The sequence below is a fragment of the Melozone crissalis genome, unplaced genomic scaffold, assembly GCF_028551555.1.
Source record: "Melozone crissalis strain CALT ecotype California unplaced genomic scaffold, PUWL_Pcris_2 ptg000034l_1, whole genome shotgun sequence".
In the NCBI taxonomy this organism is placed as follows: Eukaryota; Metazoa; Chordata; class Aves; order Passeriformes; family Passerellidae; genus Melozone; species Melozone crissalis.
Genome location: NW_026535812.1, coordinates 7,440,700 through 7,458,015, shown reverse-complemented (window position 1 = coordinate 7,458,015; position 17,316 = coordinate 7,440,700). Strand labels below are relative to the sequence as shown.

Genomic DNA, 17,316 nt, shown 5'->3' with positions numbered 1-17,316 from the left:
AGGTGAAGCCATCAGCAGCGCTGTTCCTGAGCTCACCTGCACTATGTATGATCCCAGTGAGCTTCTGAGTCCCCCAGAGGTGACCCCCATACTTCCTTGTGCTGAACTAAGCTGAGCAGCCTGAAAATCCCTTCCCATGAACAGTTGTGAGACTGTGCCTGCCCCTTTGCAAGGCTGACAAGCACTGGAGGACTACTGTCCTTTGCATTATTCAAATCTTCCAAAAAGTGGCTGGTTTAGTCAGTCAGATGAACACAGCAGTTGGGCCAAGACAGCACCCTGCAGCCACAGGTGAATTTGGTAGCAAGAAGTTAAAGCTTCCCCACTTCTTGTGTGTGTTAGCAGCAACTGGATTGGGGTAATACCTTAGAACTGTGTTATTGTGCTTGCTGGATCAATACCCATGGAACTGCACCAGGGATAGCAAAGCAGTGGTAGGAATTCCTGGATAAGTGATCAGAATCCCACATGTGAGGCCATCTCTTAGAACTTCACTGCCTTTGCTAACTCATTTCCCTCAGCTGCTTTGCTTTTTGTTGCTGTAAGTTAACATCATCTTTTAACTGGGTTATGCTGGATCCACTCTAACAATGCTGAGGGGATAGGTCTAATTTTAGCAGTAAACTCTTTCATCTTCTCCTGACCAGTTTGCACTGTAGATTCCAGTAACAGTAGCTGCTTGTGCCACTGCTTTAGGAGAGCACGTGTCTATTCACTGTTCTCTCATCAGCCTTAAAATGGCCTTTTAGTTAAGGGCACAAAGAACAGCATGTCTTTTGGTGCAGTGGTGTGGCCCTGCAAAGACCCTCTTTTACAGTCAAACCTGTTTGGCATTTTGTCACAGCATAAAACACTTGAATTCTGACCTAGGTGCAGCTCAGCTCTGCATAACATGCAGATTCTTCTCAGCATAAAACATTCCAGTCTGTTGCTCTAATCTCAGTCACAGGCCCTGTGTAATGCTGAATCTGAGCAGCTGTGTATCCCCAGCCTCCTGGGAAGTGGTGGAGGAACACACAGCCACACATTCCTGGTAAATATGGGAGGACTAAGTAACTAGCAGCCAATAGATAATATTCTCTCAGCAGCCACTCACATTCAGCAATGGAAAATGCATGTATGTGAATGGCATTATTTCTGTGCTGCCAGTGAAGTTTAATGGGTGCTTTCATCTTATCTCGTGTTAGAGATTTGGCAGACCAAGAAAGCTTCAGAGTTCTAAGAAGAGGTGATATCATTCTCTTTGATAAGCTCTTCAGTTCTCTAGGATTTGGACTATGTCCTTATCTCTGGGACATCTTGCAAAATTAGTTATGAACAAAATAATTGTAATCCCTGGTCTCTATACTAATGGAGGGTGATATTCTCTTAAATTATTAATTTTTCACAATAATTCTTTTCACACTTCTGGTGCCCATAGCCTGCAATGCACAGAGTGAAAGTAGTTTGTTACCAATACATCTTTTTGGTGAGAGTGGAGTTGAAGGAGTAGGAGAAATAACTATAAATGGCTCTAAAAAATGCATCTTCCTCTACTTCTGTCAGTCTGCTTTTTTAAAACCAAGTAGAATATAGTGCAAACTCACAAGTTCTCCCTAGTGCCTTGGTAGGCTGACAGGTTGGGTTTTGTTTTCCTTTTAATTTAGTCAAGGTGTCAGTAAGAAGTAAGCTGCATGCTTTTTTCCATTGCTGTAAATAGACCTGCTGACCAAATTCTTCCTAAGCATCACACCACTGGAGAATAGAGATTTATATGAAGGTTGAGCTTGGCTCAGAAATCTACACTTAATAGAAGATGTCTCATACTATACACTTATATTTATACCTAATTCATATTTATACCTAATTAAAATCAGTAACACTCACTGAGTACACTTGAAAATGGTTTTGCTTTTAGAAAGCATGGTGTGTGAGGCTTGTTTTCATGGGTATGCTAATCACTTGCAGTGCTTCTTTATGGCTCTAATCCTCTCTCTAGATTTGTGTCCCGGTGTTTTTACAGGAGTCTGTGCAGTGCTGGCAAACACTGGTCAGCCTTTTGTAGAGAGAATTCCTGATGTGGCATGGCTGGTACTAGATGATATGACTGACACTCTTTCAGAAGTGATTGGTTGGGGAAGGAATAGATTGCAGGCAAGCATGTAATAAAGATGGTCCTACTAGCCTGTAAAGCACTGCTAAGTGCTGAGGGTATTAGACTGAGAAAAGAATTAGCAGCTCACTATCTTGGTTCAGGCCTTGATGGGTTCTGCACTGTGTAGAGCTCTCACTTTATCACACATTGTTTGAGCTGTCTAACCAAAGCACATGATTGTAGATTGAAATGCTGTAATACTGTGCCTTTGTATGTTCTTGTATTAAAGTTAACTGTAATACATTTTAAATCTTTACACAAAAAAAAGAAAAAAAATCTGCAGTGTACAGTTAATGCCATATTTTCAGTGCCTAGCCAGAGCCTGTTGCCCACTCTGAGGAATCCTGGGAGTGCTGAAACCTGAGGCACTGTTGTGGTGAATTCATGTTTTAGACCTGTGCTGCTTCTGTGGTGATGTGTTGGTTGATGAGGATGTGCAGAAAGGGGTATCATCCTTTTAGTGGCTGTGTTGTACAAATTGTGTCGTGTAGGTAATGAGCAGATGGGATACTATGATAATTTACAGGATATGGTGGATTATTTGGTTGATTTAGGTTACATGGATCTGGAGCAAACATTCACTTGGTTAAAAAAAAAGACATTGTGGTTGATTTTCTGCAGTCTTTATTTAAAAACCAGAAACAATACAGTTTGGCTGCAAGATTTCTTTTTGTACAGGTGAAGTGTTGAACATTTCTCATCTATAGCTAGTTAGTTAGATCAGACACTGGGTTGACAAAACCACTCTGGGTAATTAGACTCTAGCATTTCCATTGCCAGCAATGGACACTACAGCAGGAGCATCTAACTGCTTGCAAAAAGATCAGCTATTCTGACAGGTGTGGCACTCATTTAGATGCACAAAGAGAGTGGGCTCTTCCCTGCCACCATTTACAAAACTCCCACCAGCATTTGAATTTTGCGCACACGTGTCTGAGGCAACAAGAGATTCATTGTGCATCCATTGGCAAAGTTGAGAGATCAGGCAGGGCTGCCTTTCCAGCACTGCCAGTTGTGTCTCAAGGAACTTGGTGTAAATGCTTTAAGACATGTTCATGTTTCACTGGGAGTGAGGGAGGAATGCTTGATCTGAGGGGGAAGCAGCTCAGCTTGCTCCCACCATAGTCTGTATCTGCTTTACACACTCAGAGCACACTCTGGTTCCTGTGGCACCAAAGCCGTGTTTCTACAAAGCTCTTAGAGATGAACAAGTGCTGAATCAAATTTTACCACTCAAGCTGTCTGCTAAACAGAAAGCAGAAGAGTTCAGGACAAATTAAAGCTATTATTCCTGTCTCGTGAGGGAATGTCTGCATAACTCCAAACAGAACATTCTCGTGGAGCAGAAAAGTCTCTTTTCAACAGACCTCTGTTAGACTGAGTTCTTCAGTTCTGATTTGCCCTGAATAGCTCATCTATATCTTGAAATAGAAACAACTAAACGTGATGACCCCAAACCCCAGACTCATTTCAGAACTTACTAGAAACTGCACAGTACAAAGTGGTTGTTAGTTTCCGAGACCATTATAACATGTGGAAGAAAGAAGACTAATCTAATCAAGGCTGTGGTAAGTCAGGGGACAACATCTTACCTTTCAAACTGTCTAGTTATCTACTACTAAAGGGCATTTCTCCACTCCTAGAATTGCCAACAGGTGGAAAAAAATTACCTTTGTTTGCAAAGACTCTTGGAGTTTGTACATTTAGGAAGAACATATGCAATAAGGGGCATTTTCTTTCCAAAAGGAAGGCAGCTCTTCATGTGTGTCTGTCTTTGAATGGAGGAGATTCAGGCTATTGGAAGGGGCCCTCACAGGGTTTCTGCACTCCCCTAGAACACTAAAGTCCATCTAAACTTTCTCTAAATCCAGTATCTGAATGGAGTTCTCATACTACATCTAAGACAGAAGTGTTACAGATAGTTGAAAGCACATGCTCACTTGAGTTTCTCCTGCACTAGTATTTCAGCAACTCAGTGCATTCGGTGTGTGTTCAGAAGATTGATCAACAAGATTAACATTTTTTTAAAATGACATTTCTTCTGGGATATGAAGTTACAGGTAGTTTGGCACAAGTACAGGTCATGGGCTCTATTTCCACTCTCAGGCTGGGAGGTTCTTTTGCTTGTTTACAGCATTCATGAGCAGGCGTACGTAGGATGTTAACAGGTCATCCATTTTGTAACCCTGTCAGGGAAGAAAAAAGTCTTAAATCTCTCAGGGAACTCCAGAAACAAAAATAACTATCCTTTCCTCCCCTGTTTATTATCTTCTCAGGTTCTTCAGGTTCTTCTGTCCTTATATGGATTTCTTTTCTTTCAATATCTGTCAGTGTTTTAGTTATAATTTATCCATTCCTTCCTCTGCTTTTCATAGATTTCAAAAACTTTACAGAGCGTAGCTCTGCTGTCTCCTTGGTATTCACTCTGTAGCTTGACTTGTACTTAAGCTTTTCTGTCAGAGTAGTTAGCCTTTAAATGTATTTGTTATCTTTACCTTTAAATATGAATACAGTGATGCTTCTCTGAGATTGTGAATAGTCTGAAACCAATTTTTTAAAAAGTGGTACCACTCCCTGGAAAATATCAAGACTTGCAAGGCTGGCCTTACTACATAACTGGAGGCAGACATGCAAGACAAAAAGCTCCTTATGTAGCTTTGCAGTCTTAACTTCTCAAATGGATAGAATTTTGATGTATGGGAAGAATTTGGGAAATTGCTATTTTTCCTTGTGTCCTGTGTCATGCATCTTTGCATCAGATGGCATTATATATGAACTGAACCAGTTCTGAATGGCAGCTTTATTGACACAGCAGTGAATGCTTTTGGTATTTATGGTATAATTGGTATAATTATCATAGATATGGTACAATTTCTTTGGTATAATGCTGCACTGGTATTTATCTGTTTTCACACCATCTTTTGTAGTAATTGGGGTTGGAAAGGAAAAATTAGGGTTTTGTTGTGTGTTAGTTGGCAAAACTCTTCTTACCAGAGATGTCTCACATAAGAGTCGGTTTCCTCGTACCAGGTTCCCTATGGTCATGTGAAAATATGTGCTCCCACTGCTCCAGTTGGAGATCTTATTGAAGGGGTAGACTACTAAAATATCCTGTTAGGGGAGAAAAAGTGATCTATAGAACATTTCTCAAATGAAAACAGGCTGTTACATAAGAAAACCTGTAGAGCCAGACAATTCTTGTTCTTTCCCACTTCATTTATAAAAATGTGGGTCAAGGTAGTTCCTGAATCCAGGTTAGTGGTATATTGTATTTTCACCAAACAGGTAAATCTTAATCACACTAATGAGACTTCCTTTCATTATATGTTGCTCTTTGCCTTAGCTTACTGACGTTAGATTTACAATAATCCAAACCTGTCTTCTAATTTGCTTGGTTTTTGAAAGCCAATAGTGATACTCTGTTTTCCTGAGACCTTGGTAAGACCAGAGTGTTGGGGTTAGACTGCAGCTGAACATGGCCATTCAGCCTGATCTCTTAGACACCTGGGGCTTCCTGCAAAGCATTTTTCTGAAGTAGGTTCCTGGGTCCACTGCCCATCCATCTTCATGATCTTACCACCTTGCCAGGTCTAACATGATTCCCATGTCTTTTTTCAGAGATGCTCTATCCTATTCCTTTCCAGAATAGAAACTGCAAAGAAGTGATTTGAGGCAGTACCATTTTCTTCAGTTTCACACAATAAAAATGAATAGAGAGCCTCTATTTTCTCCTGCCATTCCTGGGCAAGGCCTTATCAGTGTCCCTAAATTATCAGGGTCTGTTCAGTCCTTCCTTAGATGGACTTGTGAGAAGCAGCTGTTACCTTTGTCTTCTGATGTATCAGTGACACTCCTTGCTTGTTGATTGCAATCAGTACAATCTCTGGGAAGCTGGGCTCCGAGGCTTGCTGCAAATGAGTAACACAGCAAGGTAAGCAGAAAATTGAGAAATTATCTGTATCAGGGGCCTAGTGACCTTTGAGAGTGTCCAGTGCTTCTTGTTCTCTTTCCCAAATGAACACTGAAACAATTTGGCTATATATTGATGACTTGAGCAAATGCTACATGACAGCAGAATCAGATCCATTTTTTACTATGCTGTCTGATAACAGGTTTAATGATTGATTGCAAACCATTTAAGAGCCTAGTGAGGAGAAATTAAAGGTAACACATGGGAAATTATTCTTGGGTGATATCCACTCTAGAATGAGAGGATTAGTACCATTCTGTTCTGAGGGAAGAGTCACCAAAGAGATAAGATTTGGCAACATTTTCTTGTGGAGAGCAATGACAGGACAATTTAGCCCCCTACAGCTACTACACAATTGTAGTAGAGGTGTTATAACTAGAGCAACAACATTGCCAGTAAACAACAAGCATAGTTTAGAATGGATAAAGAATCCATCTCCCAGTTTGGAAGAAACTGAATTTTCCTCTATAGATTACAGGAATTCAGCTTTATAATGTATTTTTACTTTCAGATATGGAATTATAGCCAGTCTGTACCCCTTGGCACTGATCTACTACCAAATCCACTCAGACAGGCCTTCAAACATACCTTCACCTCAAAAAAGGCTGATCCAAATGTTGGCCACCGGTGTATCATTTTCAAGAAAGCAATCTTGGCCTCATCCACAGTTTTTCCTTCATGTTTACTGTATGCTGCAATAATGCTCTGTTTAGAAGAGGATACAAAGCCAGCTGAGTTGGAGACCGGCAGGTTTCCAAGGCCTAGCCTTAGCACTAAAGACAGCATCAGCTCATCACCACAATCAGGCTTTATGCCCCAGCAGCAGAAAACTGAAAATGAAGACAGCTGCTATGCCATGGTGCAAGGTGAAGCCAGAACCCTCCAGTGTTCCTTATTCCTCTGCTGGGTGAAGGAAGCCCAGCAGCCTGAGGAAATGGACTTCAGGGCAGAGGTAAAACTCAGAGACATGAGGTAAAACTCAGAGAGTCAGTGTTCAGCACCCAGGGACACAAATTACATCTTTGGCTGAAAAATGGAGGGTGCGTTTTCCCTTTATGTTTGAAAGAATGTCCTGTGTTTTCCTCAGCAGACTAAGTGGTAAGTACCTGCTGAAACCTCCTTGCCCTTTTTGTAGATAAAAGAGCCTTTTGCTGTAACTAGCATAGACAGGGTGCAAGGGGATTGATTTGCTGCCAAGAAATACTTATGAGATATCTTAATTTTCTATTTCTGTCCAATATCCTCAACTTCCAAGTCTCATCACTGGCTCTCCTATCTCTTTTTCTGGGCACTAGAAATAGATTAGTATCTCCAAGAAAGATGCACACTTCAGGTAAGCCATCCAAGCCTGCAGATATCTTTCAGAATTTTGGTAGACTGTGTAAAATCTGGATTGTAAGAGGAAAATCCTCTTGCTATCCTGCTGGCAAATCCAGCAATATCCAATACCATCTCTCCAGAGTACTTTCGAAACGATCAGGTCAAAAATGTGGTGTGGCTCAGTGTGTTTTCTCTCCTAGAGCTCTGTAAATGCAATATGACTAATGAAGGCTGATGTTCTTACCTTCTTCCACTCATCTGGTGCCACTGCTCGGAGCAGATTGTCTGGCACCAGCTCCTTCAGGATTTTGGGGATGGCTGCCAGCTGCGTGCGGTCGTTGTTGAAGCGCGCTTTATAAATCAGCCCTGCCAGCTGCACAGCCTCATCCTTGGAGCACTTGTGGTAGCCTCTGAGGTACTTTGGCAGCTCCTGCAAGAGACCAGCTCTGAATCCAGACACAATAGACTTAAACATTGTAAATTTGTGAGGTCAGGACACAAATCTTGCCAAACACAGTCCAAGGACATCCCAAGAACTTTTAGCTCTTTCTGAAGGTTCTCTGGATGATCTTTAAAGATCCAACCAAAACTTTCTGTGATTCTCTGATTTATGGAGCAAGACAAGCATTTCCACAGTACAGTGAAGTGAAGGAGCTGTACTCTTAACATGTTCAGTATAACTCACATGTGAACACTGGGAGAAATAAATCTGTTCTGAGGCTGAGCTGTATCCCCCCTCTGGAGGAGGCATTCTTCTGGAGGCTCTATAATGCAGACTTTCAAGAGGGAGACAGTAATACTCCTACAGACTTAATTTCTCACAAGAAATTAAGGTATTACATGATACCTCTTTTTTAGGGAGCTGCTTACCTGGTGGTAATGGAAAATGGTATCAGCTTTCAGATCCTTGCCAGGAGTGACATTCAGCCACAGCTTTCTCATGAAGTACACCTCATAGGCCACAGACAGAGCAGCCCCTAAGGAGATCAGACCTTGTTAGTGCTCTCTGAGTCACTCATAGTCCTACAGTTTTTAAATGGCTTGTGAATTTCTTCAGAAAAGTAATTATGGTTTTAATAATAACAAACAGAATTACTAACAAAACAACACAAAAAGCCATTTTAGATGACAAAACAAATAATCAGTTTTCAGTTCCTGGACACTGCTTATACAGTGATCAGATGGAGGAGAAGTTGAGGGACTGTCATTGAGTGTTTGTTATTGGTGTTCATGACAGCTGCCTGCTGGTGTGCAATACACCCAAATTCTGTTACACAGATGTGAATACATCTCCTGATGGCTTTGCTTCTACAAATGAATTGTGATTTAGTGCACCCACATCTTTAAACTGTGATTTTCAGAGCTTCTAGCAGCTACCTCAGCTGAGGGAAGAGAAGTTAGAAGGTCTTAGATACGTAGAGCTTCATGGAGTTGAACCTCAGCTATCCTGAAATATGCAAAGGTGAGGACAAATTGATACAGAGTTGGAGTTTGATATTGATTTAAAAATGTATATTATCCATTGGGGAGGTGGGATAGTAAGTGCAAGGAATTGCTGTTGTTATTATTATTATTATTACATTGTTTTATTCAAACAAGTGGTTTCTTGACAACATAATGTGTTTGGGTATCACCAGGTAATAACCTGGTTAAAAATTTTCTAACAACTCAAGAAATGTGAGTGACACTCTGTAAAGAACCTATTTGCATGTGTTGGCTGATTCTTAGTATTTGAGAATCAACCTATCTAACTTGCATATATCCAGCTGTGTGTTTTGGATACAACAGGTCAAAAAATCTTGTGTACCAATTTCAAATTTCTGGAGAGATTCCCCCCCCCCCCCCCCGAAATGTTCTGGTGTTTTTGATAGCCAGTGCTTGGCTGCATCAGGTGACTGGATCTTGCTGCTGGTGCAGACATTAACCATGTATGTACAAACAAAAATTATACAAGATTCTGCTAAACACTTCCCAAGATGGACTGAATCCTACTGGATGGATCAGCTGCTTTCCAGTTCAACACAGCATCTCATGCAACTTCTGGTCATGCTAGCATTCTCCTTACCATCTTTTCCTGGCCTGTTTCTTTTGTTCCAGTCTGTCACCTGCCTTAGTGAGTCAAAGAAGTAGTCTGCTTCATTCTGACTGATCACCTGCAGAGGCCGAACAATGAAGGAGAGAAAGGAGGGGTTAGCACATCATAAAATACTGCCTGTGCCACATACCCATATATCAGGCTGAATTTTCTTTCCCTGTTTACAGTGAGAGGGCAGAATTATAGCAGGAAAGAAGTAGAAAAATAGGAGGAGAAAGGCCCAATTTACTTATGTTTCATATGGGGATCTTTATTGCATCTTCTGTTGCTTTTTGCTTTTCAGGTTGTTTATTGAAGTCAAGCTGAAGATGCCTACCTAATTCCCAGTCTTCTTCCCTTTGTAAAGTGTTGTTACATACTGGGTTTCTCTTTTCAGGAAGGCAGCACACCAGAACCTCCTTGTGCTAGGGCTCAGTGCTGCTTTTGCCTTAATCAGAGTTTCAGAGAAAAGGGACATCTCAGTGAGAGAGCCAGCCCAAGCTTCAGCTTGGACAAGGCAGGCTCCCAACAAACCAGAGAGTGATTAATTGGTGCTGGTTGCCCCTGCTTTCCCTAATCCTGGTGGGCACTGTACACGTGCAGCACATCTGGGCAAAGTCTGGGTGAGAAAGGGCTGAATCCAGCAGTATGCAACCATCCTAGCAGCTGCTGGAAAGCCTGCATCTCTGCTTTTAGTGCCACCTAGATACTGGCAGAATGATAGAAGTTCTGCATCTTCAGTCTCCTTCACGAGACTGAAAATAATTGTCAGGTGCTAAAAGTTCAAGTTTAGGTTGTGTCCCCTTAGTAAGACAGAAGCAGTAATCACCTGCTCTGGTCCTTGGCTTTGTATGGTTGTTTAGGTGGCCTGGTAATGAAATACATATTACCTGGTAAAAAATACATATTAAGAGAGGAGGGGCAGCCTGGCTACCCTGCCAGAGTGAAGAAGGAGTTACCTTGTCTGCAATCTTCACAAAGAGGCTGAAACCTTCCCAGGAGTGCAGCTGCAATTTGGAAGCGATGTTCTGACACAGAGTCTGGATTTTGGTGTTTGTTCCCACATCAAATGTCTATGGGATAACAAGACTCTTGTTACACAGAGGACAGTAAGAAATAAGAAGATTGAATGTCTTCACACATGCTCCTGGATGAGCACATCATGGCTGGAATAATGGTCAAGGCTGGGAAAACAAGTAAGTGCTCACCAGTTCTGTTTCATTGGGGAAGCAAATCTTGTGTGAGATCTTAGTGTTGTTCTGTAAGATGGCCTCAACCTCCACAGGATGAGGTGCCCACTTCCTGCAGCCACTCCTGGAAAATGCCACCACCATCATAAGAGATATCAGTTTAATCATTGAGGAAATGAACAGCAGTATTCCAGCCAAACAACAGGCACCTTCCAAAGTGCCAGTACTCTGTGATGGGGCTGGCTCCAATGCACCTCCACCCCAGTGTAAATTCAGTGTATTAACAGCAAGAAACTGAGGGTTTATTAGCATGTAAAGTGAAAGTCTGTTCTGCTCTGCAAGGAGGTTGCATGAATAAGGCACCTTCCTAGCCAGCACTATTGCCTCTTCTGTGGATTCAGCAGCATTTTTCCTTACTGACTGACATGTGAGTATAGCGACTACAAGGAGAAATACATTTTATTTAATTCCTGCATCAGTAAAAAGCTATATATTTGGATACAAAATTACTTGGAGCCCAAGTACCAAAAAGGTCTGGAGAGCTGCTTGAAAGCATTTTATGTGAGAGCTGAAGTGCAATCACTGACTTAGGAGGTGCTTAAGCTGTACAAGCCCAGTTCTTTGAAATTATAGTTCAGAGCAGAGCTGCCTTTTACAGCAAAGGAACTGGCCCTGAAGTCTCAGTCATGCCAGAATCTTGACATAGTTAAAGTGAGAACAAATCTAGCAAATTACCTCCTGGGGCTGGTAAGTTCCTGTCCTCAGTGACACAGAGCAGGCTGCTCAGATATTTTGAACACCATAGCTGGTGTTATGGGCCTCTCACATGGGGTCGGTCTCTTAGGAGGAGGTTAGTCTGGATCCAAGCTTTAATTGGGTAGATTTGAAAACTAATTTTTTTCCATCCAATAAAGGAAGACTTGACTGTAACCAAGCTGAACAGCATGTGCTTTGTACTGTGCAGGCACTGTATGAAGGACCTGCCCTACTCAGTCACCTATTTCTGACCTGGCATCAGAGGGAGGCCCTGGGAGCTCGGGGAATTGCAGCAGTTTGGCTGCAGAGGCACAGGGCTACCCACCTCTCCTTGCAGCCTGAGCTAGGAATTCACTGCCAAGGTGAGATCTGCTTAACACCCATCAGGGTGGTTCCCTGGCCAGGATTCTGGGGGTGAAGCTGTAAGGTGGTTTATGGCAGAAAAGGTGTGTACCCCAGGGCTCAGTTGGGTTCTCCTGTGTGTCGAAGGGAGGGGACCAGGACACCAGATGGTTCATCACAGGTCCAGTTTATTGAAGAAAGCATCAAACACTTATACAGCAAATAATAAGCTTATGAATATTCTGTAAGCCAAGCAATCTATTGGTTAAACTATACCATTAACTCTTCCTCATTCCTTAGGGGTTACATCTCTCTTTTCTCATGTCTCTTTCACTATTTGTTATCCTACTACAGCTAGGCCCAAGGACACGCTATCTCACAGGTGCAGGACTTAGAATTAGCCACGGCTTTGTATTTTTCCATTCTCTAGTCTCCTAAATTTCCCAACACCTGTGTGTGTTTAGGTCAATCCTTTGAGCTGCCTGCTCTACCCTTTCCAAAGAGACCAGGTTACTTACAGGGAGAAGTTGGACTAAATGATCATTGAAGATCTCTTCCAACAGAAATAGTTTATTCTGTTCTGTTCTATTCTATTCTGTCTTAAGCAGATGCAAGTTTACTCTTAGGAAAAGAACTTAGAAGATAAGATTTGTCTTTGTTCCACTTCCCATCCCCCAGGCTCCAGATCTGGGGCAGTTTAGCAAATAAAATCCTCCTTCCAAGCAGCCCATTCTGCTTTCCCCTCCCTATTTGCTCTCTCTAAAGAAGCTCTGTACAGCTCAACAGGGCTTAGAGCATGAATAGCACATGATATAGGGCAGCAGGAATTTTTAAGTCTTCTCAATATAAATAAACAATGAGTAGCATTCCTTGCCATGCATTTTTCAGACACTTCAAAAGCAAGTTCAATGTGTGGTGACATTTCCCCAGCAGTGCCAAACCCCATCCACTGCAAGGGGGACATCCACTATGTTAGTGTTCCCCTAGAGCCTGACCTGTGGGGCTCACAGACAAACATGTGGCCCAGCCTGAGGGGAAGGGGAAGATGCAGGAGCTGAAAGGAGAAATCTTTGGGCAGATTCTTTACTGATGAGGTCTGTGGCAGGCAAGTGGTAAATCACAGCACCATCAAAAGGGAGAAGGCTGCAGTCAACCTTGGTGCTAAATCTTTGTTCTCAGAGGGGCTTATTCCAGTGGGTTATTCCAGTGCTTGGAGAAATCTAGGGAATCCTTTCCCTTACAGTTCAGCGATCCTTCCTGAATCCTGTCATCCTTCCTCTCTCTCTGGTTTTGTAATGTCCCTTAGAATGACAACTCATTTGGAAGCTCAGGAAACAATGTGGTTTGGGGGTCTTATGCTTCAGCCTGGGGTAATGCCAAGTGGATGGAGAAGTCCTTGCTGTGAGCAGCCAGGTAAGAGTCAGGGCTTTGTTCTTTTGGGTTTTTTTAAAGAATAGGAATTGATTGTACTGATCCTTTGAACAATGACATGCTACCTCACCAAAGAAAAGTAAGGTCAGGAGCTCATCAGTGGCATCATTCCAAGCTGCCCACCCTTTAGGATGTTTGAAATACCCAGCTCTGGGAGTCAAGTGGTTATGTGCAGTGATGAACTTTTTAAAATGCTACTAACTGTGAAAGAAAAAACTGAAACTGTGACCTCTTCAATGGTTCAAAGTCCATAAAGAAAGTTAAAATTAATGATCACTTGAAAAACCAAGATGTAAAGAGGAAAAGGAAAACAACAGTTGCACTGTTTTAGCCTGTGTGTTTTCTGGGACCTGATTATTGCTATTTGAGCACTTTGAGCTGGTTGTATGCCAGATTATTTACCTCATTACTGTCTGAATCCTCCGACGGCACGCCGGGGCCAGTGTTTCTTTCTGGCGCGTCTCTATGAACTTCTGGGCGTGTTTGAGCAGTGATTTGCTGGGTGGGAAGAGGCCAGTGCAGAGCCAGAGGAGCTGCCAGCCCTTGGTCTCACTGTACCTGGGAACACAAACCAACAGTTCTGCTGCAGCCACATAGAATTCTGTTTGACCACACACCAGCTATAGGGAAGAGAAATGCACTCCCATCGTGGTCCCATTGTACAGAGAGCTGCAAATCAACAGAGCCTTCACCTAGGCTCTGGCATTCATTTGCTGTGCAGCAACCACAGCCTGCATGTGAAGACAGTGCCAAGTCCTGCATAAGAAATACTCATGACAGATGCAAACCTCATGGATAAATATAAATTCCAGTTTAGCAGCCATCTCAGTAGCAGTGACCCTGGTGGCATCCTCTTGGAAAGCCACTGCTGATTTGGTGTTCAAGCTCACATGTATTCAGATCCTGGTTTCTCAGTGGATGTATTCACCTGCCTCTGCACTGGCCACCTTTGCTCAGGGCATGAACATTTTGCATGCACTGGCTTCCCCTTACAGGTACTCCTGTTCTGAAAAATGAACATGTTGATAGCATTATGTAGTGAGGTGGATGCAGTTCTTAAATGTTTCAGATCAAGCTGGTACTATTTTTCAGGTGGAAATCCAGTTCTTCCAGCCTCTGCATCTGTGAAATCTGACAGCTTAAGTTCTTCTGGCACCTTGCCCTTACGATTAAGAAGGGCTCTGCAGCCTTGAGGTGGTCAGTCATTCTGCCTCAAAGCCAGAGCAGAACACACTTCAGCTGTGCTCTGAGATTGCTCTGAAATGCTCACTGGTGTGAAGTGGTTTTGGTTGGGCAAGTCAGCATGTCTGGCTCTGAAAGGGCATCAGACTTTTCTGAATAAAGAGGTTCTGGCTTCTTTATTCCCACTCACTGTTCTAATTTTGCAGATGAAAACAGACTATTTTAATCCCATTTATACTCTATAGAGTGGTGTTTGTGTCTGTGTGAGAGCAGGACATGGTTCACAACACAGCAGCCTGGGAAGATGAAAGATTTGTTGCTCTGGCTGTTCTAATGAAAGTATATGCAAATAGCCACCTTTCAAGCATTGTTTTTTCCACATCAGTGATCCCTCTCACATTGGTGGAACACATCAGGCATGGCACTGGCCCATGGTTACAGACTATGCATTAAATAGCCTGTAAGATTCACTGCCTGCAAGGGAATTTGCCATTCAACACTGACACACATGATGAAATTACCACTACATGCAATAGTTGTGGAACAGAAGACAGAAAATTTAAAAAAAAACCCAAACAAAAAACACAATGCATCCAGAAACAGACAAATAATTTTGTTAATAATTAATATTATTTTAAGCTGCTTTTTGCAATTCACTTTTCCTGGAAGTAGATCAAATTATCATTTTGTGAGTGGGGAAGAAAACACCAGCCCGTTTCAGAGACTTATGTGGGCAGATGCCTCTGTAGCCAATCTGTTCTGCAAGGCAGTTTTGTAACCTAATTAATATAACTACTCAAAAGTATTTATTCACTGGTGGTAAAAATCCAGTGTGAACTATGTTTTTGTGAGAGGGGAATGCTGCTGTTGGGAAATTTAAGTGGAGAGTTGCCAGGCCAGTCAGTGAAGGGATACAAGGACTATGCAGTGCCATGTTTTCCCTACAGACTGCTTTGGGAGCAGGAGAGCCTCAGTGACACCTTGTCTGCCTCACAGCACAAGGAGATGAGCACAGAATGCTGATGGGAGCAAAGCAGCAGCTCAGGGGAGGTGATTGATGATGCTCTCTGGCCTCTCCCTGCCAGGGAGTGGTCCTGAGCACTCCACAGAGGTAAGCACTGCCTGGCAAAAGGGGGAAGGGAACCTGTTACTCCAGCATTTGTTTATCCTTCCCCTGCCCCCACTGCAGCAAGGATTCCTGATGCCCCCTGCACCTGAGGCCTGGTTCTGCAGGAGCAGGGTGTTTGCACCCAGGTAAATACCTGTTTCTGTTCTCTGTCAGTTGTTTCATAATCTGACAGTAAATCTCATCCCTCAGGACCTCCTCCTGGATAGCTGGCACAAATATCTGGTCAGTGACTTCCACAGAGGAGTGTGCCTGTTTTGAGGGGTAGTCTCCCATGAACTTCATGATGGGTGAATGTGCTGTTAAGGAGAAAAGCAGAAATTTTGGAAGGCAAATGGGGAGTTTCATCTGGATCCTAACATGTTAGTGACTTGGTTGATGTCTAAGTGGCTAATGCTGGAAGGAAGGTCTGGAGCATGTTCCCTGTCTGTCCCTTACTCCCTTTCCCTTTGCAGCAGCTGCTGCTTGGCTGTGATTTGTACAGTGCTAATAGCTGCATTCTCTGGGCATATATAGTAAATCTCTCTCACTCCTAAAACCAGGTTATTAGTTTAGTGAGCCATCAGTAGCTGCGGAGTACTGGGAGGAAATTGGAACATTTCCCTATAGACAAGGGAAATAGATTTGATCCACTCCATCTTCATGTGAATGTATCCCCTGTAAGGTGGTTGAGGCATCTCAATAGAGGTAATTTAGTGGACCTGGATAACTCTTCCTTCCCCTTTAGTGTTCTCAGACCCCAAAGAGAGGAAAGAAAGGATATCAATGAAGGCCTGACAAGCCAAATCCCGAAGATCAGGGTCTGTGCATGCTCTCTTCAGCAATGGTTGTTTCAGAGGCTCCTTGGAATGTGCCCACAGCTGACTGTGCCCACGGGATTTCTGGAGAACAGCTTTGCTGATGGATTCCTTCTCAGGAGTCCTGAACAAAGACAAGTGCAAGCAATACAAAATTACTGGACCGGTATTGCTTTGAACAAAGGAGGTCATTATCATAAAGTCATATCTCTAGACCTGTTCTTTCACAAGACAGTGATCTCAGATCTCCTTTGATTCTGTAGGTCAGCAAGAGCAGGGAAATGTAGTTTCCTGTATATCCAGGAGGCTTGCAAAAAACAGAGGGGTTTTTAGAAAACTAATTTTCCTCTTTCTTTTTTCTCTGAGATGTTGTATATCCTCACTAGCTGGTAAGTGCTGAAGAAAGGGTGAGAAGTAAGAATAGAGCCTGCTGGAAGAAGTCACCCAGTCAGTCCTCCCCTTTGCATTTCTGCAGACTTAAGATACAATGGCCATGGGCCAGAATCTCTGTATCCAGTCAGAATTACAGGGAACAAAAAGAAGAAACACAATCAGTAGTGGGAGATGCCATTACATAATAGGCTTTAAGGATTACTGATCAACAAGAACTTTTCTAGGTCATACTCTACACAGAGAGCTTCACCTGAAGTGTTCATAGGAGAACTCTTCCAGGGTGTAAGGCTTCACCTTGATATCCTCTTCATCAGGTTCCTCCATGAAGGAGTTCTGTGAAGCTGTCCTCCTCTGGTCTGGAGACATCATCAGCAGGCTCTGCAATAACACAGCCACACAGAGATGTCACATGGAGACAGGTCTCTGCATGCACTGTCAGGGGTTACTCAGCATATATGTGCAGGTACCCCTGTGTGCTGCCTGAGACCTCCTGCCTCAAAAGCAGCATCTCCAGAGACTCAAGAATGACCTGGGAACAGCTGACTCAAAGAACCAATTTACACAGAGGTAACAGTAGTGGACATTGAAATGTATGTGATTA

General features: G+C 42.8%; 1 protein-coding gene across 1 annotated transcript in view; it reads right to left on the bottom strand.

Annotated features, from left to right (window-relative positions):
- Positions 1–4,236: 4,236 nt before the first annotated feature.
- Positions 4,237–17,316, bottom strand: part of MYO7B (myosin VIIB) — a 47,009-nt gene continuing 33,929 nt past the window's right edge. Inside the window, exons 36-48 of the mRNA XM_054282683.1 lie at positions 16,966–17,093; positions 16,289–16,446; positions 15,662–15,815; positions 13,620–13,775; positions 10,707–10,812; positions 10,458–10,571; positions 9,490–9,577; positions 8,295–8,401; positions 7,669–7,854; positions 6,693–6,809; positions 5,959–6,042; positions 5,126–5,245; positions 4,237–4,320 (exon numbers count right to left, since the gene is read on the bottom strand). Of these exons, the coding sequence (XP_054138658.1) occupies positions 4,237–4,320; positions 5,126–5,245; positions 5,959–6,042; positions 6,693–6,809; positions 7,669–7,854; positions 8,295–8,401; positions 9,490–9,577; positions 10,458–10,571; positions 10,707–10,812; positions 13,620–13,775; positions 15,662–15,815; positions 16,289–16,446; positions 16,966–17,093 (1,602 nt within the window). The remainder of the gene's footprint in view (positions 4,321–5,125; positions 5,246–5,958; positions 6,043–6,692; positions 6,810–7,668; positions 7,855–8,294; positions 8,402–9,489; positions 9,578–10,457; positions 10,572–10,706; positions 10,813–13,619; positions 13,776–15,661; positions 15,816–16,288; positions 16,447–16,965; positions 17,094–17,316) is intronic.